This window comes from Meleagris gallopavo, chromosome 5, assembly GCF_905368555.1.
Source record: "Meleagris gallopavo chromosome 5, MGAL_WU_HG_1.1, whole genome shotgun sequence".
NCBI lineage: Eukaryota > Metazoa > Chordata > Aves > Galliformes > Phasianidae > Meleagris > Meleagris gallopavo.
Window position 1 is genome coordinate 14,635,495 of NC_139408.1, and position 25,693 is coordinate 14,661,187.

The 25,693-nt window shown below is 38.0% G+C and overlaps 1 protein-coding gene across 11 annotated transcripts in view; it reads left to right on the forward strand.

The window, feature by feature from the left end:
• Positions 1-1,399: 1,399 nt before the first annotated feature.
• Positions 1,400-25,693, forward strand: part of CHID1 (chitinase domain containing 1) — a 125,130-nt gene continuing 100,836 nt past the window's right edge. For 7 of the 11 annotated variants that reach the window (XR_014883429.1, XR_014883430.1, XR_014883435.1 and 4 more), the window contains exons 1-8: positions 1,400-1,550; positions 4,905-5,071; positions 6,885-7,034; positions 7,836-7,968; positions 9,021-9,065; positions 10,386-10,492; positions 11,953-12,014; positions 19,381-19,473. Coding sequence is in view for 1 of the 11 variants with exons in the window: in XM_085224344.1 (XP_085080470.1) it covers positions 4,961-5,071; positions 6,885-7,034; positions 7,836-7,968; positions 9,021-9,065; positions 10,386-10,492; positions 11,953-12,014; positions 19,381-19,473 (701 nt within the window). In the remaining 10 variants the exon portion in view is untranslated. Of the gene's footprint in view, positions 1,551-1,585; positions 1,732-2,669; positions 2,723-4,904; positions 5,072-6,884; positions 7,035-7,835; positions 7,969-9,020; positions 9,066-10,385; positions 10,493-11,952; positions 12,015-19,380; positions 19,474-25,693 lie in introns of those variants that run through there. The other 4 variants (XR_014883433.1, XR_014883434.1, XR_014883436.1 and 1 more) reach the window with 4 other exon arrangements.

Sequence of the window (25,693 nt, forward strand, 5' to 3'; positions counted from 1 at the left end):
CTGACATCTGAAGTTCATTATCTATTGATGGAGAGCATAGGTTTATCAGTAATGCCTTCTGCCATGTCAGAATATCAGATACATTGCTTTTAAGATTAAGAAGAACAAAGCTACGATAACACCACTATCATGAAATCTATCTAAATTTTCAGGTATGGATTTCTCTAAATCTCTTCCATGCAGCGAGCAACTCAATGACTGAAAGAGTTTTGCACTCTACCATGTATGTACAAAAGTGTAAAATAGAATAGTTAAGCTTAGAGTAAACTCAAAGAGAGCGGACAAGATAAAATAAGGGTGAATTAAGGATCTCCAAATAAGCTGACCTTGCCCCCTGCTTGCTGGCAGAGTGCTGACAGCCATCTGAGTGACTTTGTGCATTGCAATAAATTCTATATTACTCCTTCTAGCTCATAGGAGGTTTTTTCCCTGGCTGTTGTCTTAGTCATCTTTCCCTTAAGCTGCAGGCTTCCAAATGAAGCTATAGGCTTCATTTCTTGCTGAGAAACCATTTTTGCTTCCAAACCTTTCTTTGCTGAGTACGCACAGTTACTCCCTAGGAAAAGAACATGTTTCTGTTCTCCCCCAGGTGACTGGCAGTGCTCTTTTAAAGGAATTGTACTGTACAGAAAAACACAGAATTTAAATAAAGATCCCCTTATCATTTGGATTTACTTAGCAGCATATCAGTCTTTCGAGGAGACTCCCCAGTACCTGGCAGTGTACCCTTATGTCTATGAGTTAAGAAGACCTGTGATTCCCGTACAGACAGCTACATGTTCCTTCAGGGGTGGCATAAGTAGTGCCAGCTACCTGCAGCAAACCTTTGGTTCAGTCCCACTGAGGGTACAAGAGAGTCAACAGGATAGCATAATAGGAATGCAATACAGGAAATGACAGATTTCATTACAGAATAGCTGGAAACAAGTTTAATTTTTCATACCCCTGTCTTATCTCTGTCTTTCCTGCTATTGAGAAATGTATCCTGGAAATATCTAACACTTGGGAGAGATGAACAGCATTTTACAAAGCAATAGAAAATTCAGAACCCAAGCACACAAGTGAACATTGATTTCCCTTCTGAAGTCCTCACTACAATTTATATCTGCGTGACTCAGGGCACAGGGGAAGGGCACACATACTCAGCGCTGTATCTGGTTCACTGTCTTGCGTTCAGAAGAAAAACATTTCTGTTGTTCGATTCAGTGCTGAATTATGTTTAGATCACAGATTACACAAGAGAAAGCAAAGGGTAGATGAGGAAATCTTTCAGTTCCGCTTCTGGGAAATGGCACCAAGTTCGAACTGTGGCAAAAAAAGTAGGTCTAGAAAGGCTTTTGTTGGGAAGGGTGGGCCTAAACTCTCTAGGTGAGCACCCGGGCAACCTCCACCCGGCAGAGCAGGAAGCACACGAGGGGGCGCGGAACGCCCAGCTAAACACGGAGCTGCCGCCATGACAGCGCGACCCACTCTCAGTCGCCCGCCTCAGCGCCTCCCATCAGGCGCAGGGGCGGCACCGCCCGCCTCCATTTCCGAGGCGACGGCGGGCGGTAGGTGGTGGCCGCGGGCCGGCGCTGCCTGGAGGCGGCAGCGGCGCTCTCGGGGGAGGGAAGGAGGCGGGCGGTGGTGCGGCGTCCTGTCCGTTTAGGGTATATCGGCCTGCCCCGTGGCTGGGATGCGGTGATATGGATGACAGAAGCACCCTGGCGGCCCTGCGGGGGCTGGCCCGGGGTAGGTAGGCCGCGGGGCACGCTCAGACTGAGCCCGCAGGGTTATGCTGGCCTGCAGGCGGGTTCTGATGGAAAAGAGAAAGCTTTGGCATCTCCAGAGTACAGGAGGCAATTTTTAGTGTTAAAACAGAGCAGCTTAGAAGAGTAGGGGAATGCTTTTTAACACAGCTTAGAAACAGGTTTATTTTCGCCCCTGAATTTAGCTTCTGTTGGCTTTGGTTCACTGTTTCCTCCCCCCTCAGCAGCTCAACAGTTTGTAGCTTGGGCTTCGTTTACTAAAACGGTTGCATATCAGAGCACAGCAGTTTGAACCCGCTTCCTCTTTCAGAAGTGTCGTATAAGCATTCACTCTGATTTCACAGAACCCTTAGGTTTGGAAGGGACCACTAAAAGCCATTTAGTCCAGCTCCTCCACAACAAACAGGGACATCCACAGCTAGATCACATTGTCCGGGATAGTTTCTAAATAGTTACTGAGCAAACCTCCAAGATTATGGTTTTTGACTGCTTCTTTTGGACAACATAAGTCTATGCTAGCCTCTCTATTTCTTTTAAATAAAACAGCATTTAAAATATCTGGCTGTGTTACCCAGGGAGACTCATTAAGCAGGGGCTGTCACCTGGCTTTGGGAGACACCAAGGCCTCAGATCAGCATGTCAAAAAAATGTCTCAAATCTTAAACCTCAATTTTCCTTGCATGTTGCAATACAAAAGATAAGAAACAAAACTCTTTAGTTTAGTTAATATGAGGATATTAAAATGTTGAAGGGAGGCTTGCTAGAGGAAAGACTTGATGGGCATCTAGTTTTGAAAAGCTTGCAAAATTTGTGCTTTTAGTTTTCATGTAGATTATTTAAAGCTTGATTTATTCATATTTAGATACTAAAATGATCCATCTTTGTGCTTGATTTTTGCTGATACTGTTTGTATGGCAAAAGAAAATGATGACAGCGCCTTCAAACGAGGTACATGTACTGTGGAACAATAGCAGGTAATAAAGAAGGAAAACTGACTCACCCCTTCCAATAAGCAGTAACAGCTGCAGGGAAACATAGTCTATCCAGAGAGATACTGCTCCCTTGGCTGCCAACCCTTAAATGAGAGTGAGGAGGGGTGGATCCTGGCTCCACCTCTTCTGGTCACTCAGGTGCATTACTTGCACCTGAGCTCCCTGGGTTAGCCACGTCATCTCACTTACTGTTCAACTATTGGCACAGTGACCTGGCAATTCCACTGTGTTGCTAAAGATGAAGTTAATAAAATAAAGTTCCTACTAAGAGTCAGTATTGGAATGTCACTAGCAGAAAATGTTGCTACAGGCTCTGCACTTTCTATAGATCCAGGAATGGATATTGGCTTACAGTAATTGCTAGATAGATATGATCAAGGAAATGAACACATTTCAATTTCTAATTGGAGTTCAATGGTGGTTTTTTAACTTGTGTGCTTCAGCTGTTAAACACTAACTTCTTTCTAGGAGTGTGAACGCTGTTACTAATTGCTTCTGAAAGTGAAATCAAACACCTCCAAATCAATATATACCAGCTTCTGGAAGAATCGATATCCTGTCCAAATTATTAAGATTTTGCATTGATTGTTCAGGCTCTCAACTGCTCCCATCTGTAATAGTTTATAGATCCTGCTAAGCTTGATGGAACAGAGTAGATGCTATCAAGAGCAGCTTCCTTTGTCTAATCTTTTTGGATGTTGGAAACAAGAGTACTAGCAACCTTGGAGGCAAAGAAGAAGAGCAACACCGTAGCTACTAATGATAGTGAAATGTAAAGTGGTATACCTGATTTAACTTTTGCCTTGCCCTCTGGATCCAGGAGATATTAGATGACTTGCTGCTTTTACTTTTGCATTCTTTTAAAGACTTGATTAAAGTCTTCAAGTAATTTTGTACACAAGGGCTTTGAAGATGTCTTTTCTTTGGTGCTAGTGACATTATATTTTTTTCAAGCACTTTTTCTGCCATCACTCTCCTGCTTTGTTAGCTAGTCACATTCTTGCCTCTGTTTTAGTGCAGGATGCCCAACTCCTGCAAGATCTCTTTCTCCACTTTTCAGCAACTCACTGCTAAACCAACCTTGTCCAGATACGTGTTGTTAATCTCATCTCAGTGTTACTAGGATTGACCTCATGGCTAGCAACAGAACAAGTCTTGTAAATATAGCTTGAAGAAATGATTTAATAAGTCTTCAGAGTGAGTGGCAGAAAAGTTAGTTCTTTGAGTCATATAGAAAAATTTGTTTTGTTTTAATTTAGAGCAAGGGGTTACATTTGACAAAACTTCGGACAGTTATGGGAAAGCTAACATTTATCCTTCTCCATTAGGATCTCAGTATTGTGAGAAGCAGCCAGATATGTGTCTTGAGCAACTGATTTATTATACACTAAAGAAAATCCCATTGTGATCCTAGGACATCTAGAATTAGCAGCACATTACTTCCCTCCATTTCCTCTGCTCCGCTTCCACTAATGCCGAGTATTCTCTTTCTTTTTTCATCTTACCCACTTCATGGATCTGAAAAACCATGAAACTCATGAATGGGGAAAGGCTAAAAAACTGTCTCTGTCTATATTTGAATTTTTTTTGTAAAATCTTTCTCCTGACAGAACTAAGTTGTGACAGATAAATAGCACTGAATTGAACTGTTCTCTATTAATTCTCAATATATATATTTGGAGCAAACTATCAAAGTTTTTTCAGTTCTCTTTGTATCACCAACTTGGTGAATTCATTAAATTCATTAAATTCATTAAGTTCTTGCTTGTTGTGATAAAGGGATATACATATAAGCACATGGCAATATTTTTTTCTGTTCCTTATTTAACCTGTGTCTTGTTAACTGAATTATGCACGATCAGTGGTATCTCTTATGTGCTATAGAAAAGGCAAGGCTGTGCTGCTCTGGGCAGCAGGCAGTTATCACAATTTCAGCTGCAAAACCTTGTATTTCTTTAGGAATTATTTAAAAGAAAAGCTGCAAGGATCCCACATTTGAGGGTCTCTTAAAGTACTCTGCTATATTGCTGCCCAGCCGAAGGTATTATTAAACAGCTGCATTAATAAGTCTTAATCTACAGGGCAGAAGATGAGACAAAGAATTGATGTTTCTTAGACAGGAAAACTCAATTTCTCTTAAACAGTTATGCTCTTCTGTTTGCAGAGATTTGAACCCTTATATTTCTGGGACAAGAAAAACTTGACACCGGGAGAAACACTATGAGGTTTCTCTGTGTTTCACTTTCTTTAACCGTGATTTGCTGGCTAGCTGAAGGCACCTTGTCGAAAACAGACGCAAAGAAAGCTGCTACAAAAAAACTGGAAGAAAAGGTAAGCTAAATAATTGAAACGCTCGTCTTATTTAACATGTGCAGTGATATAACTCAACTTTGAGAAATGGTAAGGGTATTCTCATTCTTTCAAAAAAAAAAAAAAAGTGTTGAAATCGACTGTACATTTCTATTGAAGCTTATTCTCAAATTAAACTATGTGAAATTGTCCTTTCATTCATCTTTTCTGAGTGTCGCAAATGCTTCACTCCTTTAACCAATACAAGGTAGACTTCTGGAGCTTTCAGCTCCAATGGAAACTGCATAAGATTGCTATAGAAGCAAGAACTTTTTGTCCCCTTCTGCATGTAAAGAAAGCATACCTCCATCCCTGTGTTGGGAGTTGAGGGAGCAGTAGTGTTGGCCAAGAGCCCCAGGTCATTTAGAGGTGGTGGAGATGTTCTCAGCGCTGCCAATGGGAAAGCTGTGTTCTGAAAGAAGAGTTTGAAGAACTTGCAAGCCAGTGTTTTCTTTGAAGGCAAAAGTTATTCAGAGTCCCATAGCAATTTGAGAAGATGATTCAACGTGCTAAAGTCTCTCTTAACTTGCTGAGCATGTTCTTGTTTCCTTTCTTTCGAAACTATAAGAATGCACAACAGTGCAGGAGAAAAGGTATGCATGGAAGTGTATTTATCAGTGCATATATAGCAAATTTATGTACTTCATGTTGCAAAGCACTCTTTAAAAAAAAAAAAAAAAGGAGACAGTTGATCTATTCAAAATCTTGTCCCTCAAATTATTGGTAATCCTTCATTATGCAGATATGTTTCTCATTGTCTATATTGCTTGCTCAGTGTCTACCAGGAAGAAAATCTAATACGCTGCTAAAACTACTAGGTGCAAAGGCAATACAGAATGTTGAGACCTGCCTTACCCTGTTTCTGTGTGCTCACTGTGCACACTTTCTTAGTGTGTGGGCTTTATTGGCCTTCTGACTTACTGCTAAGTCTACCGTGCTGTTGTAGTTCAAGAAGATCTTCTATAACAAAGGTGTTTGGAACTTTCGCTGTGACTACAGTGCAGTATACTTAACCTAAAATATGTCCAGTTTAAAAGTCTTCTTTGAAATCTTGGTTAAGAGCTCTTCACCAACTTGGTTTGGCAGTAGCCAGAAAGCAGGGACTAGAGTGCAGAAGAAAACATAAAGGCATTATTTTGAACAGATCTTGACAACTAGTACAAAGGCTGTTGTCAAGTACTGTAGAATTTGTAGCAGCTGAGATTAAGTGGCTGTGTTTAGCAAGACATGAAATTGATATCCCACCTAGGATATCCTGATTAATGCAAGTCTAAAACAGCAAGGTATGAACTGGATCTTTAGTTTTTCAATTTTACAAATGATTAGGTGTTGAATTTCTTGTTTGGATTTTCAGGATTGGCCATTAATAGTAGGTAAGAGGTGCCTTTTTTTTTTCCTGCTTTTGCATTATTTTCATGTTTAATTGTGCTAGACTGTGGCTTAGTAAGTGCTAATGTTAAAATGTGTCCAATGGCCAGGGATTATCCCAGATCCCCAGTCTGTTGTTAAACATGCAGTTCAGCAGTTTAAAACTTCTTGCAGAATTGCTCTTTATGTTATGAACGTACCAGTCATCAGATGTGCTGAATGATTTTTTTCCCTTTTCTTTTCCTTATAATCGAAGTAAGATTACTGGTGATGACAAATCATTTCCCAACTCTTTCTTATTTGCTTTTTAAATCAAACTATTTCACATGATTTAAAAAGAGTACTCGGAGTTTAATGTTGTTGTTTTCTTTTTGAGGCCTGTTGCTTTTGAAAATGGCTGCTTATAAAACCTGTTGTCTTCCCCCAGACACTGCATTCTGATAAGAATGTGCAGGACCGGGGACTGGTAGTTATAGATCCAAAGGCAAAGGACATTATACTGGAACACAGAAGCTACTGCTCTAAGAAGATGAAAGAAAGACACTTCTCAGGAGATGTTCTGGGATATATTACTCCTGTGAGTTAATAAATCAAATAAAATTGGTGCTTTGAATGAATGTGCAGTGAACGGTACTAATCTTGCCTCTTGCATCCTTGCTATAAAAATATTTTTGTAGTATTTGGAACTTCTAGTCTGCAGTCAGATATTCAAAGGATTATTCAAGATTCAGGTGGTCTCAAACTCGTGTTCTACCCATCTCTTGTAGGATATCTAGGTCATACTATTTTTCTCACCAATAAAACAGTTGTATTTTTTTTTGTTCTTGAATGAGCCATGTAAAATTGCAGTATTTTCAGATGAGGAATACTACTAAGTATCCTTATATTATGCAGCTACCAACTTGAACCTTCTAAGTAAATAGTAAAAATTTTATCCTGCTGTCAAGCTGATATCTTGTTACCCAGTCTTACTGTTCAAAGCATCTTCTCTTGAATAATAAATGTTACTTCCTTTTGTTTAGAGAATGCCTCTTGTTTTGTTTTTTTGCACTGCTTAGAACAGAAATAGGCTTTCTCAAGTTCTGTTGAACATAAGTGCAGACCTTGTACATTCAAATCTCTGTTGAATCTAAATGCTAATTCCTCCAGTTAAGTTGAATTTGCATAAACTGAACATTGGCATTCATGTAGCTATGAAAGTGTTATAAGTGCTTTATTATTTAAGCAAAAATAAAGCTACAGAAGGTTTTCTGAAACTAGCAGAGATTTAGCAAGTGAGTACATTTGTGGTAAAGAGTTTTTATTGATCAAAATCAAAGTGGTCTGTATGTCTTGCTTGTCAATCTCTCACTCTTCTTTCTCTCCTTTCTTTTGCAAGTGGAACAGCCACGGCTATGACATTGCTAAAATATTTGGAAATAAATTTACATTAATCTCACCAGTCTGGTTACAAGTGAGAAGGAGAGGCAAGGAGAGATTCCAGTTCACCGGGCTCCACGATGTAGATAAAGGTTTGATTTCCTTTTTATTTGAATATGGATTACAAATGGGATCACTGTTCTTGTTGCAGACTGATGAGTAGTTAATACACGCACGTGCGTTTTTCACACTGCCTCTCACTGTCAAGTAATTTCATCCACTAGTTTTAGAAAGATTTTTACACAGTGAACTTTTCTGTTCTCAGTTGCTTCCACAAATACATGTAGTTTATGTCCAGATAATAAGTAGAAAGACAGCAGGCTATCTACAAAGCCCCCTTTAAAAAAGGAAGAGACAAAGAATCTCTACAGATAGAAATAGACCTTTGTGTTTGCACTGTGCAGTTATTTATCTTTTTTTATTCCTTCTGCCCTTGCAAAAAAACGAAAAAACAACCCATACAAATAAACTAAGAACCCCTGTGAGTGAGTTTGTTCTGGAAGTGAAATATGAATTTAATCTGAAGAGAAAATTTTCTCCACTGTCAAGGAACTTGCAGCAGATTCAGAATTCATATAGTATGCTCTTACTAAATAATTAGTTTGGTTTTGAACTTGATTGAAACATGTCTGTAAAATGCCATTTTAAAGAGCTCTAAAGATTGTTTTTCCCATGTTAGTGCTTACTGACAAATTAACTGTAATGCAGTGACTACCGAGAAGGAATGGATGGGACACTAGGAAGTACCAACTGAATTTAAAAAAACAACCAGACTTAAAAACCCAGCTAACTAAAAAAAAGAAACGAAAAATCATATTCTTCCCAGGACTACACAGCTGCTGTTGTCAGTAAGCAATGAGATGTTTTCCGTGATGAAACAGAACTATAAGCAGCAAGGAGAAGGGGCTGGGAAGGACTCTTGCAAGATTGTTGTAATTGTGAGTTATGCTGTGGTGGAGGTGAATAGCTTCAATTTTTGTGTATCAGAGGCTGGTTCCTCTGCGTTGCTTATGAGCCAGTAGTCTGTAGCAAGGAAACTGATATAACTAAACTTTGCTACATTAGTTGAAGAGTGCTTCAAAATATGTTGTCCTTGTCAATACGTTTATGTTTTAAGAGCTGTTTTCTTGGTAATGTTTGACAGGCTGGATGAAAGATGTCAGAAAAAACTCCAAAAACATCAAAATAGGTGAGCCTATGTTTTATGTGTTGTTTTTGTCAATTTTCTTTTGCTGCTAGCAGAGCAAAAGACAACTGTGTTCCATGTGTATTGGAGAGAAGGGAGATTAGCATGTATGAAAAGAGGTGTCCAAAAAGAAAATGATAAGCAGTTAACTATAGATAAGTAAGAACTGAAGTGTAGATTCTGTTGGTGCCCGAATGTTTTACCTTGGTGTCTTGTCTCTTAAACTCATGGCCACTGGGTCCTCTTTGGAAGGGTACTCTGCATTATAATGATGTGCTTACCTGGGGAATAATCTTCAAACTTGTTGCTCAGGGATTCCACTCTTTTTATAAACGAGAAAAGAAATCTAAATCTGAGTCAGCCGTCAGTCTTTTCCTGCACTGCTTGCTTCTACCCTTGAAGCAGAGACCTCAAGGGATCTGCCACAATGTGTCTGAAGGGAAAATGGCAAACATTGCTACACTGATAAAACTGTGCTAAACTTCTTTCTTTTGTCTGTAACAAGAGTAAGTTGAGGCCCTGAAACTAGTAAAGCTCTTCTTGCTTCACAAGGTTGTATGAAACATGAAACAGGTAGAAAAATTGAATGCTCAGTGAGCTATTCTAAATTACTTCAGCTGCCAGGTGGTAAAACCCCTGAAATCTCTTTGGACTCTTCTAAAATACTTGATAGTTAAAAAGGGCTTAGACATAGTTTTGTATGGCATTTCCAGCATGCATGATTTTCAGCTGTTCCAACAGCAGATTTCATCACTCTTGTCTGACTACATTTTCAATGTCTTAAATGTGTTGTTGGTGGAGGGGGAAAAAGAGAGTGAGAAGTACCCTCAAGCACCTGATTTTTTTCCAAAATTAAGATTTGTCATAGGCTCTTGAAAGGTGCAAAAAAGCTGAATATGGGGCTGAATTAGACTAAATTAGAGGTTGAGGTGAACTTTTCTACCTTGCTATTCTTGTGTTAGAAGAGAGTCACAACTTACAGAAGGACTGCTGTTTCATTTTGGTGTTCTTTTAAGACCTTCCTAAGTGGAACTTCAGTTGTCAAGTGAATGCATCTTTTCTTAAAACTGGCATCAGTTAGCTATTAATTAATGTTTGAGTTATCATAAAACAAAGAAGAATGTTCTATGGTGTTAACTTTTCTGTGCTGATAAAATTTGAGTAAAAAACCAGAACAATCCAAGCTATGAGATATATTGTTTAGTGATTTACCTGGTGGTATCTTCTGTAGAATTATACTTCTATTCTGTTTTTGCAGAAATGTTGCAATGTAGATAGTAATTTTTTAAATTTTCGTTACTGATTGACTTCTTTGCTTGATAGTGCCTAGAATTTTGTTCGATGGCTGGACTTACCATGACTTTGAGAGTGTTTTTGGCAGCGAAGATGAGATAGAAGAGCTTTCCCAGAGTATGGTTCTGCTAGCTAAGGTAAAAGACTTCGACAGTGCTTTTGAAACAATGTGACATGGTTTCTGGTTGCTTTTATAAAATATATTTTCTCATTTCCAGTTTTCATCCTACAAAATAAAATTCTGTTCGAAATATGAATGAGGCGCAAATCTTAACTATATATTCTAAAATGTGTCCAATTCCTGTATGTATGAAATATGGCAATACTTAAGTACAGTTAACTGAAAGCCTAAAGTGAGACTACTTAAGTCTGATTATCCTAAACCTGTTATCATTGGCAGTTGCACACTTCCACCTGTTGTAAACTCTAATTGATAAAACCCGTTCCAGCCAGCTGATGTACAGAATAACATCAAAGCAGTAATGGAGAGCTAATAAACTTCTCATGTAGGTCACCTAGTGAGCAGAGTGATTTCTTTAATTACTATTAAAAAAAAAAAAAAAGACAACAAAACAGCCAGTAACAGTTATTAGAGTTATTGTGTTGGGTTTTTTTGAGGGGCTGCAAAACAATCTTGGGTACAATGAGTGCTGTTTTCTGTATTACACAAATATGTTCAGGCTTCAGTGTACTAGACATAATGAGTCACTTTTAATATCAAGAATAGTTTGCCAGATATCATTTACTGCATAATTTTGTACAGATCTGATAAAACAATTAAGAGTCCAGGGAGGGAAAAGAGGGTTTCCTTTACGGAACAGTTACTGTTTGCTAAGACTTCCTTTGCATCCTCTCAGCTTAATGCTTTGGAACAATGCTTCTAGGACTGGACAGACTGCACCCTAGAGACATTCAACTTAGTGGCTGTTTTGTGAAAACCTGCCTAATTACTGTCAGAGTAAGAATACTCTCCGTTGCTATAAGATGTAAATAAATCTGCGTTCTAGAGGAAGATGGATGAAGAGGTGAACTGAATACTTTCTTAAAATTCATAACTGCTACATCAATTTTAGGTCCTCTGTAACAATTAACCTCTTAAGCTAAGGGTGCTCAAGTCCAGCAATATCCTTGATCACAGTAGACAAATTTTCATAAGAAAGATTAATTTTGGAGATGTTTGGAATAATGACTTTTCCAGTTTAGTATTTACATCTTTAGAGTCAACAGCTCATGACTTTTTTTCCCAATATACATGTAAATGTGTTTCAATTGATTTGCTTAACAACCATATTTCATTAATGGCTGCATTTTTCCCAATCTGATACTGGTTTATCCTGTGAGAGTAGAAGTCAGTCATGCATAACTAATAGAGCTTTTCAACTTTTGCATTTTAGTTAAACAATTTGTGCTTCACTTTGACTTCTTCATGAAATGATGCATTTGAGATGAAACTGTTGTAAGAATATGAAGCATGCTCAAACTGTAATACTGCTAGAACAGCTGAACTGATTGTGTGCTTCAATATTGCATTATCTCTGCAGGCATAATGAATAAGCATGGTGATGAAGTGTATATTGTTGTCAATTTCTTTTTTTAGAATGAAAATTTTAATGGCTTTGTAGTCGAAGTTTGGAGTCAGCTGGGAAATCAAAAGCAAAAGTAAGTATAAATCTTCAGGATACAATTATAAGTATTGCCTCTTTTACAGTATCTTTTTAAAGTTTAATTAGTCCATGTTGACTTGAATTTGTCATTTTCTATAAATAAATACACTTAACTCGAGGTCAACTGAAGATTGTTCCACTTGTCTTAAAACTATTCTACGTGAACTCAAAGGTTACATATTAATATTCATAGTGCAATTAGCAGACCACAGTACCCTTTAAATTTCAGTTATGCGAGATGTTACTGTTGGACAAGGATGAAGAGAGTAACTCAACTGTATGTGTACTCAGGTGCTGGCATTGGCCTTTATTGTCACACTCATCCTGTGTTACTGGATAAATAGCACTGACTTTGAATTAATTAGGAAATCTTCCTGGATTTTATATTAAGATCTTCTATATGTGCTGAAATTAGAATGAAAATCCCCAACCTGAAGCAAATCTATGGAGAAACGGGCTTCCAGTTTTTGCAAGCACAGCAGTTTTAGAACCTTAGAGTAGCTGAACTACCTTTTGGTAACTCTACTATGAAGTTTCACAGAGACTGAATTTGTTGCATTTGTAAAAACTGAAGGGTCTACCTGTATTAAGCTGTTTCCTGATACGTTCTAATCTATTTTCCTTGAGCAAAAGCCCCTTGGCTACCTCAATGCTTTGGATAGACTATAGGTAAAGCAAATTCTGAACTTCAGAAGAAAAAGGCAGAACGTGTGGTGAAATGACTGATTCAGTGCAGCATACTCAAAATTTTGGATTAGTTGCCTCAGGAAATTCAGGCATCCATTCCCTAAAACATAGTACTCCTATTATCTCTCCACTGCTTAAAATGTCTGTGGGAAAATAAAGAGATTTCTATAGAATGCAGACTTTGTTACGATAGACTTTCACCTTTCTGAAAGGATCCTCCAGGTTATTCAGTTTAGGGCAAAGGATATTGGCTGATGGTATGAACAGTGTGTGCTAGTAAGGGACTCCTATCATTCCCCTATAAAATCAATTCTCTAGGAACAAAGACTGAACTTTGTAGCCTTGTCAGGGGCTCCACCATTTACAGTTGGATGAATGAAGCTTAAATGAGATGCTCTTCCTTGTAATTAGCTAATTTGCCGGGTTGTTCTTGATGATGGATCTCTTTACTGAGCTTCAGATCTATTGCAGTCTCTTACTAAGACAGGCAACAAAATGGTTTAAGTAAATAGTAACTGCAAGCCAGAAGTTGGGTATAGAGGTCAGTTTATCTACTGTTATTCAGTAAATCTGATGTTTCCCTATAGGTTAACTTTAAATGTAAGTCAGACTGCATTACAGTAAATTTAAGGCTCGCTGAAAGCTAATGTAAGCAAGCTAACAGCAAGTACTGTATTGCAAATGGCAAACAAGTATAAAATGTGTTTTTATTTAACTCTGAGTTGAGTTTATGTTCCAGCAGTGTCCCATCTCCTGTAGTAAAAACTGGCCCTTCTAGGGGAGGTACAGTGTAGTTGCTCTAGCCTTCAGAGCCAGAATGCTATTTAGGCAAAGTGTAGAGGTACTGCTTACTACATATTCAACGTCTTTCAGTTACTGCTAAACAGGAATGGGAAGAGGTGACTCTCAAGGAGCAGAACAGTGACTGCTCATGTGTTCTGAGTCAGTAATGTTAGATTAGACATGGCTGCAAGCAAGCAAGACTTCAAGATTGTCCTAACCATAAGTCTGAAAGAAAATGTTTGGCAGAAAAACCTGAGTATAAATAAAGATTATAAACTTTTTTTTTTTTTTTGGTGTCTCTTCAACACCAGTTTTGATTTAAGTGCTTAGCTGTAAGCCCACTTGTGTGTTTACCCACCACTGCCCTAGATGTGGTTGAGGTGATTAAGTTGCAGAATGTCTCTGAGAAGCCAAGCAGTGACAAGCATTCTGAATAAGTGCTTTTACTTTGAGATCAATTAATTTGCCTTTGAATAGCAGAGTAGAATTAGTCCTGATAAATCGGTAAGCATGGATTAGCCACCCTTTGCTTTGCTCATCCCTGCTAGGAAAGGGTAGAGCAATCACATCTTCAGCCCACAGAGTGGCAGTATTGCAACATGATTCATACATGATCCGTGTCTGTTTTTCCAAAGTGATAAACATCAGTAATAAAGCACATTCGTAACAGTAGAAGAGCTGGGGACAATTGACAGGAATGTATCAAGACAGAGATGACCATTTAATCTTCAGACATGTAAAGCCTTGATAGAATAGAAATTGCGTGTGCTCCATATGAGGTATTGATACTAACTGTTAGGTACATAGTTAGGCTTTCCTGATTCAGATCAGTGTTTCTATGAGATACCTTTTTTTTCCTTTTTTTTTTTTTCCCTTTTCCTTTTACTAGCTGAGCCTGAACTTTAGTGGAATTCAAAAGCCTGATAACATCCTGATAACATTTGTTCTAGCCACTGCATCTTTATATACCGAGGTAACAGTAACAGTGCTCGCACTGTGCAAGGTTTCTATAGCCTGCAAGGTCTCTCACCAGCATCTTTGAGAACCTGTAATCACTGAGAATTTTTAAGAACAGGCAAATTTATATACTTTCCTTTCAGCTCTTTGCATGTTTCTAGAAAAATCTTGCTTTTTTTTTTTTTTTGTTTTCACTTCAACATCAGAAACAGATGAGATTTCCTCCTGCAAGGAATAATTAGTTGCATAAAAAGAGCTTTCTGTTTCCTGTTTATCCTAGCTGGTATTCCAGAAGAAGTGAAATAGTGTGGTCTGAGGCTCACTGTGTATCTTTTGTTTACATATTCTTAAGCAGAGCTAACTTAATCCTTGTTTGCTTTCAAGAGTAAGAACGTAGTATTGTAACAATTCTTATTTAGGGTTAGGATTGCTTTTTTTTTCCTGCTCTGTAATGCTCAGCAGAAGTGAAGTCTTAAATTATACCAGTCCTTCATGCTATTTTCTTTTATATAACATTTATTTGTCAACTTACAGTGTAAATTTTGCAGAATTACGTGCCTAAATGTGGCTGCCTGGCTTTATGTTAAAGAATGTAATCAACTTAATTTATGGCTGTTTGCTTCGGATATGAGGGCCCTGGATGCCTTGAAGCTTACCCAACAATTCTGCATACATGCTTTGTATACCTCTGGGTGTATAAAATGGCATTAGATTCTTATATTCAGCTGCTGAAATACCATCTATTCTATCTGAAGAACTTGAATTGTATTGAGATGTGTGTGGACCTACGCTACAGGAGCCTGTCACTGATCAGTTCAGACTCATGTAAAAGTCCAGTACAGATGCTTTGAGGTACCCTCTGTAGGTACCTACTTCTTTTCTGTGGTTTGCGAGAATAGAAGCTCCTGAGTACTGATAGAAGACAAATTTGTGAGATAAATGACTGAATCTAACTGATGCTCTTTTCTCTCATGCTGACAATTATTGCATAGTGAAAAAGTACTCAGCTTCATGTCCTTGATTCTAACACATAGGAAATGAGTTTCTAAACAAAAACTTAAATCAGCTGAAATGTCCTGTGCAAATTATACCTCAAATTGTAATATATTTTACTGTCCCTTACAGTTCAAACCTGCTTCTTAATTAAGTTTTTTTTTTTTAATCTAGAACTTTGATTGATTTTACAACAGAATATTCCAAGTTATTTAAACCGTGGCATTTCAGGTTAGAAATGCATGTGGTGGAAATTCTGAACTAAACAGGAAAACTTCTGCTTTCTCAGTTTTAATTATAACAGCCAGACAGGACAATGTCTCTTTTGCTAATATTATGCATGGATTTATTTATTTTTTTTTTCCCCAGACACCTCAGTTACACTGTGGGCACGTTCATGCCTTTTTCACCAGAATCTGATAGTATATGTGAAGGTGAAAACGTTATTCTGCTTTGTCTGGCATTAGCTGACAGATGGCACTGCCATCACACAGGATCAATCTGAAAAACACGCTGTTTTTTTTTCACCCACCACATGCTGTAGGCACTTGGCATCATGCAGAAGATGACCTTCAGACATCTTATTAATGTTGGTAGGAGTATAGGAGCAAAAACCTCTTCTGGCACTTCTATCCTTCATGTTAGTCCCTGAAAAATTAATCTATTAATCAAAGATTTGCCATAATTCACTCCGGTTTTCTGGTATTAACTAGGCAATGAAATGGCACAAAAGAGCAATTTCTTCTTGAAGTAGACAGCTTTATTCTGTCCAATTTTCTTGACAAGGCATAAATTTCAGGGAGCACTGAGTATTAACTTACAAAAGAAAGTGGCAGAAGTTGGAAAGTTGGAGAGTTCTGAAGGGTCACGTAACTGAAGACAAGAATGTAGCAGTATCTTCTGCAAGGCCTTTCAGACAGCCTGACAGCCCACTTTTATGCACTGAAGTGAACTGTTACAAAATGTTCCAAACACAATGGACTGACAGTATTGGAAAAAGTGAGTTCTGAAAAAATAACTCTTCCTCAAACCTTGGGTGAAGGAAATCTCCATACTTTGTAAGGGACAAAATACTTTGAAATTGGGAACATTAAAAAAAAAAAAAAAAAAATTACCAACAAAAAACAAAGCAACCAACCTTCCAAAAAGTAGGGATAATAGAAGGCCTGATAGCATAGGATTGAAGCAGACCTTAATTAGCTCATGATGGTCTTAAAACTGCCAGTGTCTTAGTTACTGCTATGAAGTAAAATTTGATAAGGGTGAAGTCTCCGGTAAATATTTAATGTGGGCTTTTCAGAAAGACTGATTCTGTTCCTAATTACCCATACCTCATTATAATTTTTAAAATGTCAACAATCCTTTTAAAATTACCAGTGACAATATGGGAAAAGATTGTAGCACACTGGAAAGCACTGCGGGGGCACAGCAAAATTTTAATTTGTAGCACACAATCAATGAGCACTCTGTTATTGCTGTTCAGGGGAGGAGGCAAGAGTGCACATTTGGTCTATATAGTCTGTCTTGGATGACAAATAGAAGTTAGCCAAAATGAAGTCTTCAGCCATAACCATTAATCCTATCTGGTCTGCAATAAAGATCTCAGAGCTCAGACCTGGCTTGACAGGTTAGTGAGTAGATGTTCACCTAGGTTTCTTGAGTCATAATCTGCAGTTATCCTGCTACACTTTCACTCGCTGAACGGGCCCAAGTTGAAGCTTTTTTTTTTATTATTATTATTTTTTATTTTTTTATTTTTATTTCTGGCCAAGGCTATATTGTTTAGATTTGTTAGGGGGAGAGGAAATGGAAGCTATTTGAGTGGGGTTTGTTTTTTAGTTAGTGTGCTTTGTGCTTTCTACAAAATAAGACAGCAATTCTGACTTTCTATTGGTCCTGTATCAGGCCACAAATCTGTCCTTCATTCACAGTTGCAGGATTGCTATATGCCAGGGTTGCCTACACTGTATGCCTTTCCAATTTAGTCAGAAAATATTTTGTGCAGTTCAGAGGTCATACAAGTTAACAGAGGCATTCAGAAAGAGAAGAGAGATCCTGCTGATGAAGAGCACAGGATAATCTCAATACCAGAGAAACTGATTTCAATCAAGTTTATTTTATAAGTAGCTTCTCTGACATCTAATAAAGGGTACATTCATACTACTTCAAGTATAATTAGTTAAAAGGTCATTTAGCCATGAGACAAAAATCTGGAGGAAAAAGGGCTTAGCTAGTTTTAACACTGGTTATAGTTTTCAGTAAGACTATGTCATGTGGGCACACTGTGATGCATATGGTGGGAGTCAAGAAGAGTCTGTTTAGTTTCGTGTTGTAATTTTTTGAATGCTTTCTCTGGAAAAGGATCCCTCCGTGCTTAATTGGTTTGTCTGAATAGTGACACTCTTAATATGGAACGTGTGTGGTAAAGAATGGAACGCAAAGCTGTTATTTCGCAGTAGAAGAATAGAAGTACATGCTGCAGGTAGACTAAATGCTGATTCTCCACTGCGTGAGAGTTGTTTGGCACAGCCAAACTCAGATTGTAACCACAAAACACTGATTGTATTGGGAAAGTGATAAAACTTTTTGTTGTTAGAATTTAAGAGTAATGGTTTTTTGTAGCACCCTTAGGATTTCATCTGGCATTAAGCTGTTTCTTAAACTGTTTCAGTGGAAATAAAACTTCTTGATTACTTTTGAATAGCGTCTACATTGCACAAGTCAAGCATCTTTACCTCAGTAGATGATTAAAAGAAAGATCAGTGATTTTAGAACAATATCTCTGGGATAATGCTACCTTGATGGGGCACTGCAGTACTGGAAGTAGTTTGTGAAAGTTCTAGTCTAATCCAGTTTGGTAAGTGGAGCAAACAACTTAGATGACCTCCTGTGTATACCCTGCTCTAATACTTGCCATCTGCTGGAATGGGTTGTGAAGTTGCTTTTTACTCAGTTCAAGCTTAAGCATAGCTCTGAACAGATCTAGAATTCACTGCTGATATCCTTCTGTCTGCATTTTTGGATCTCTGCTGGCAGGTAAATATAGAAGTTGATGTTATAAGGAATGAAATGACTTGGAGGCACACAGGATGGCCTTATTTATGGCATGAATTGAGTGTCTCATTGGACTCTTTAGATAAAAGTAACAAGTTTTCTTGTTTCTCGTCTCTTTTGAAGGATTTCCTATTCATATCACCTCTTGAAAGGAAGATCTCAAAATAGGTTATGTGAAGAAAATTTTGGAGCTTATTTTCCTATTGAAATTAGGATGGGGAAAATCAACTTTTCAGAAAAGTTTTTAATGCATATAGGAGATGATCCTTTCAGAAATGGCATTTCCAGGCATTTATTTTGTGGTTATACAGTAAAGTGTTGGGAAACAAATGTATTAAGAAACAAAAACCACTTGAAACAGCATCAGAAGTGTTTCTAAAAGCAGGCCTCAAATGCACATTGAAGATTGCACGTCTTGCTGGGAAAGCCTGTATGAATTCTCACTTTTCTGTAGCACAAAATTAACTTGAACCTATGCAACAACTACTTCTTTCAGAACGGTATTTGGTTCTGCCACTGTTTCATCCTTTTTACTGATTAAGAGGATAGGGAGTAGCCTGCTCTGATAGCATATATCATATTTACATGTTAACAATGAATAACTGTATTAAAATAAAACATTTTATCCCTAAGGTGATAGCTGGTTACAATAAAATTAAGACTACATCCAGCAGTTCAGTGTTTTTAATCTCATAAGAAGGTAAATCTTTGATTAGTCTATTTATTATTTTTTTTAAAAATGCTAAAATCATCCACTAGCAATTGTGTTTGGATCTCTTGCCTGCTGCATCTTTTCAATTATTTCTGCAGTTACTGGTAATCTTGCTTTTGTCAACCAGTAACACTAGTTTTCTGTCTGTCCCTATAACAGTATGTTTATATTTCAGGGAGTTGATACACTTGCTCATTCACCTTTCTGAAGCTCTGCATGAAGCACAACTAAAACTCATACTAGTCATACCTCCAGCAGTTGCAGCAGGGTGAGTATTCCTACGTAGGCAGCAGGCTTCAGACAAGAAATACTTTGTTATTTGATACACAGTAAAATTGAAAGCTTTATTTGTAGTTGTGCTACTTAAGTTAGTAAGAAATTCTTTGAGTTTGATTGCTTGATTCATGTTGCACTGAATAGTCTTAGTACTATATGTGAGCATAAATATGTCATAACTTTTGAAATCAAAGTAACTTGCAGGGGGACTTCCTATTGTGGTGTTAACCCATAATGTGTGGCGAAAACGTCCAGGAGAACAAGAGCAAAGCAGTTGTGGAGCTTAATGACTTGTTGCCATGGAGTGAAAAGAATTGTCATAAAAGTAGCACATAAGAAAGGCTTTCTGAGTCTCTGGGCACAATTTCACCTATTATAGATAATGCTTGTCTTTAAGCACATAAGGCAGAACCCTTCTTCTATAATAGGGTTGTGTCTTTTCTAAAATTATTTAGTTTGACTTAGTTGTTCACATGTACAGAAAACGAATTTAGCAATTCTAAATATTATCTTCTTACTAATTATTGTGTTTGTGCAGTGATTTGTATCCAATAGGTGTGCCAGTGGATATGGATATGCTCTTCAGCGCGCTAGCAGTATTCAGTTCATATCTTTCACTTTTAATAGCAGAGAGATATACTGTCTAAGTTTAGATTTGTTGGCAGGAAAAAAAAAAGCAAGAAAGAACAACAAAACCAAAAGGTACCTGGAAAATGAAAATGTAATTTCAATATACGCAAAAAGAATTTGGATCCTCTTTATATTTTTACACTTTTAAGAAAAGACACTACATTGTCTTCAAGAGACATATAGTAAAACTGTGATTTTTTTTTCCCCCCAGTTTGTACATCTCTAATAGTACTATTTCTGAGAAGCCATTGGAAATGCATATTTCTGTATTTTAGGAGATGTACAACTCACCCTTCCAGGTTTCACATAATCAGTGATTATATCCATGTAAGAGTAAGCAGATAGAACTGAAACCATGTAGGTGGAAGGTGATTCATGATGTCAGCAGAGTGACAGAACTGCAATGCTGTCATTTCAAACTGAAGCGTAGGCTATGCTAATGTCATAAAGCTTTTTCAGCAGGAGGTTTGCCTGCTATGAACAGAACTACTTGGTAACATTTGTTCATTTTTTGATACTTTTTCCATGTCAGAAAATGCATGGTATCCTTGCATTGTGAGCATAGTTATATATTGCCCTCCTATACAGAAGCGCTTATGGTATGCAATAGCATTACAAGGACATATTGCAACAAATGCATTATCTCAGAGATAACTGTGATAATATGGGTACTGTACTCCAATATCCCTTTCCTTGTTCCTCAAATTATGGGTCCCTGTACTGAGAGTCTCTGTTATACCACGGATAAGCCAAGTGTAGAAGTGTATATTGCAGTCTCTCAACTCTGAATAAGGAGTACCGGATCCCTGTTAGTTGTTTAAGATGGACTTCTTTGTTGCTTAAGGTGAGGTTTTTGTCATATATTGCAGAGTGACAAAGCATGACCCATTGTAGAGTCTTGCATACATGGAAAGTAGTTCAGTGTGCTACAAGGGGTTCTGCTGACTACAGCATAGGCGTCAGATAAGACACATACATTGATTCTATGTCACTTTTGTTCTCTATCTCTGAATTTTACCTGATGGAGTCCTATCTCATTGTGATTGTGCAATTCTTTGTGGCTTACTGGGCTTGACTTGCTGATAATGGTAACTGGGAAAGGCTGATAATTTTTGCTTAGTCAGTAGTGAGAGATTTTTCTTCCCAAATTTCCTTTTCTCTTGAACCAGCAGCCTTGCATCTGTGCATGAAAGTCCAGTAACGTGAGTTAGTCTTACATGGAGAGCCATTGTTAGGCAATTTTAGGTGAGTTATGAGACCACAAAAGAAAAATACTGTCACATCTGATTTCTCTTACTGTGAGCCATGTAATTTCATGAACAGGCTCACAGTCATACTGCTTTATGACAGCACAGTTTTGCGGGGGGAAGGTGTTGGACAAGTTTCTAAATTTCTTGTAGACTGCCTTAATCTTTCAGAGTGTTTACTTTCAAGTTGCCAAAAAGGCTGACAAAAATGGAAGGCCTGAACAAGCTTGTAAATACACTGGGTATTCTGCAGCTGGCCTGTTCTCTGCAATGATCACAGGAGGTATTTTATTGAATTTTGTGGGGAGGTACCCCAGCACTAAGGGCAAACTAAGCACTTCTGCCTACCAGGATCTGTGCAGAGCTTACATGCTGCCTTGCTGAAAAGATTTAGACAATGTGTAGTCAGTGACTAAAAATATCACACTGTTCGGAGAGCCATTCACATTGCCACTGTAATTCTGATGACATTTCAGCTGTGGGTTAGTGATGTAACCCCCTCTAAACCAAGTCCTGACTATAGGATACTATAGGAAAGTAAGCTTCAATGTGATACCCACCTGTTATTTCATTCTTTCAGTAGCTAGACAAAATCTGAGTGCAGTTAATTGAGTTGATTGTCTCAAATTATGATTGAGAGTTTTTTAATGTATTATTTTTTCCACTATTACATGGTACAAATATTTTATACCTTTCAAATAAAGCAGCTGATTTAATGTAGAAATCTCTTTCCTTCCACATGCTGCTGCCTACCAGTTTTTCAAGGGCAAAGAGGAATAAATTATCTGTTAAGACTATAGCAAAAGCAAACAAGATTAATTCCCTGTGAATTGGTGAAGCAGTCAGTCAGGGCCCTCTGTTTCTACCTCAGTGCTAGTGTTCACATTATACTGTCTGAGACAGTCTTCAGAACAATACTGTAATTCTAGGTCACTGGCATTAAGAGAGTAGATTCAAGTTTCTGAAAACACCAGACTCTACACTGCGTATTGCCCGCTTCCCCCCCCCCCCCCAGACATAACATAGCTTGTTTTCTATTCTTTTCCATGCTCTGTATTTTCTCCAGTCTTTCCTGCTTCAGAATATACACTTTATAATCCTGAGGCTGTTTGGTATGTGGCAATAAATGAAATCTTGTCATGCACTAAATCCAATTCAGGCCAAGAAAAGTCCTATTGTGATCTATTGCTAGATCACTAAAGTATTTATAGGACAACAGTCCTGCATGTGGTATTCCTTTTTCTTTGTTGCACCATGTAAATCTGGAACCTCTTCTAGATAGCACAGTAGAATGAGGAGGTGGTAGAAATTATAGCATTTACATAAAATGTTGAAGATAGAAAAGAGAGCTTTTGATCAGGATGAGGCATTATGTGTTGCAGTTAATTAGAGCTACTGGGCAGCTGTTTTGTTACTTACTATCTTAAGTGTTTTTGTGTGGCTTTTGAGAACCATTTGTGTAACTAGTAAAACGGGACCCTCAGGAAGGGAGGCTTTCTCTGTCAAGAAAAGGTTGATAGGTCATTCAGGTTGCTTCATAATATAAGAGTTCAGAAGCTTCATAATCCATTGATGGCTTTGCTGTGAAAAACTTCCACTATTGAGAAGGTTCTAGTAACTGAATGATTATTTTGGTTATTACCCAATGAAGTGCTGGCACAGGTCTCAGTAAACTGAAGAGTGATATGCTTGGTATTGAATCATTATACCACAGTAACAACTTCAGTGCTTCTTTAGAAATACAGACACAGAAACCAAATTATGAAAAACCAATCCCTGTTCATGAGAGCCTTTGCAACATTGGCAAACTATTAACACTCATTTCTTGGGATTTTTCTGGAACACCACGGGGTGGTGTAACATAATGGAAAGCACAGCAACAACAGCAGAACAGCAAAGTCCTAGGTTACTACAGCAAATAAGGACTTCCTCAAATGCAACAGTCATAGACACAGAATTAAAGGAAAGAAGCTACTTACCTTCAGAAGACTTCAGGTAGGCAGGGATCTCCAACAGGATACTCCTTGCCTCCCCTGCCAACCCTTAAAAGAGGTCTGAAAAGGGGTGGATCCTGGCTCCACTCATTCCGGTCACTCAGTTGCATTGCATACATCTGAGCTCCCCTGGGATGGCCCTCCCTTCCTACCAGGTCCTCAATCATTGGTTCAGGTTGTAACTTAGCATTTCTGCTACAGGTAGTACACCTTAGTATCACATGAACGTTCAGGGGTGATAACAGAAATACTTTGAGATTCTCCTGCCTTGCTTAAATAAAAAATAACGAGAAATAACTAGGTCTTCTCTCCTGTCTGTCACTTATTCTAATCTTTCGTGCTGCTGTCTTATGATTTACATTTCATACTGGTATTTCCTTTTTAAAGCAATTTTCTGTTCCTGTTAATTGTAATGTTACAGATGAAGTAAAGGAGAACACTTAAAACCTTTTTTCTGAAACGCTTTATCAATCACTTGATCAGAAAAATGCATTTAAAATGCTAATGCATGCAGAGGTAAAATTTAAGTAACTGCTGTGAAGAGTGGTTACAATGAGGTGCATTCACTCCCTTTGGCATTTGGGAGCATGTGGAAACAGCACAAACCTGAAGATTACTGCTCATTGTGACACCTATTACTATTACCAGATTCATTTTCATACCCAGAATGACATAAATCTGTTCTGTTTAAATATGGTCACAGTCTCACTTTTGTAGATCCTAAAACAGGAGTGAAAGCTGCTGTAAGCTCTCTGCATTCATGTTTTGTTTTGACCAAGGTTTTCTGTCAGTAACTGTATCTTTCCGTGCTACTTAGCAGTCTAACAATGCGCTGAGGTTTGGACCTCCTGTAGCTATTGCCACTCCTGCAGCTGTGCTGAATATTGACAGGGTAGGGGGTTCACAGTTCCAAAACCTTTGTGAATTGGGATTCAGGGCTGCCCTGTTAGAGATGGGAAGAGCTGTCTATCAAAGGTGCAGTTTTTGACCTGGAACATATATTACACTCCTGCTCCAAGATGGCTTTGTTCTGTAAAGGGGTAGTAAAGTATTTCTGTTTCCCTGCACTGGAAAATAACTATCATGGATTATATGAGAGGACTGAAAGTTCTCATTCCTCTAAACAATTTGTTTCTTTATGTATTCCCAGTGTTTCTGGGATATATTCATAAATCTTTATGCAGGAGAATCACAGAATTGTAGAACTGTAGGGCCTGAAAGGGACCTCCAGAAATCATCAAGTCCAGCTCCACTGCAAAGCAGGCCCACTACAGCAGGTTGCGCAGGAAAGCGTCCAGGTGGGTCTTGGATATCTCCAGAGAAGGAGAATCCACAACCTCTCTGGGCAGCCCGTCCAGCACTCTGTTACCCTTACCGTGGAGAAATTCCTTTGCATATTGGTGCAGAACTTCCTATGCTCCAGTTTGTGGCCGTTTCCCCTTTTCATGTCTCCACAGACTGCTGAAAAGAGAATAAATCAGTCACGTTCTGTTAGATTAATATTATTATGTAGAACATCTACCTTTGTCTTCCATTCGTGTCCTTGTACTGTGGTAACTAGAAGAAACACTTCAACTTTTTGGGTAGACAGGAAGTCAAAAACACATCCATCATTTATGGAAACATTCTAAAATATACACAATCCACAGTTGCTTTAAAGCTTATACATATGTTGGACCTAATGATAAATGTAAGAAGAATCTTGATTTTATTTTTTCTGCCTTACTTTACTTTTTAGACAGTAGCTGTGCTTAGAAATCCTGATTCACAGGATAAGAAGGCTTCTACTGAAATGTGCTTCCCATTGTGTATTGAATATCTTATTTTTTGTCTCTCGATTTGAATTTTAATACTTACACAGGGTTGAAGCATCCTTTAATGCATCTATATCATTTATTTGTTGGAATCACTGTAGACCGTTAACCAAAAAGACAGCAAAAGGCATGGAAATAAGTACCATCAGGAATCAAATAATATCTCAGAGTTCAGCAGCTGGCAAAGGACTGATAAAGGAGACGTGGAATATCCTACCCAGCTGGGATCCTAAGAGCTGAAACATTATTTCTTTTGTGTTCTACCCTGATTAAAATTTAAAGAGAGTGCATAGTTAAATGTAAGCAGTTTATTTAGGAATTTGTAATTTATACTCCTTTGATATGCATTAAGATCAAAGCAGTCTGGCAGCAAACACTATCTGAAAAGAGACACTTTTAAGAGCTAAAAATATTGGTTTGCTTCAGGAAAAACTGTCTGGAAAATGCATCGTTGTGCATGAGATCACTTATATGGTGCAGGAAGGAAACATATTGGGTCATTTGTTTAATTTTTTGGATGCAGTTTT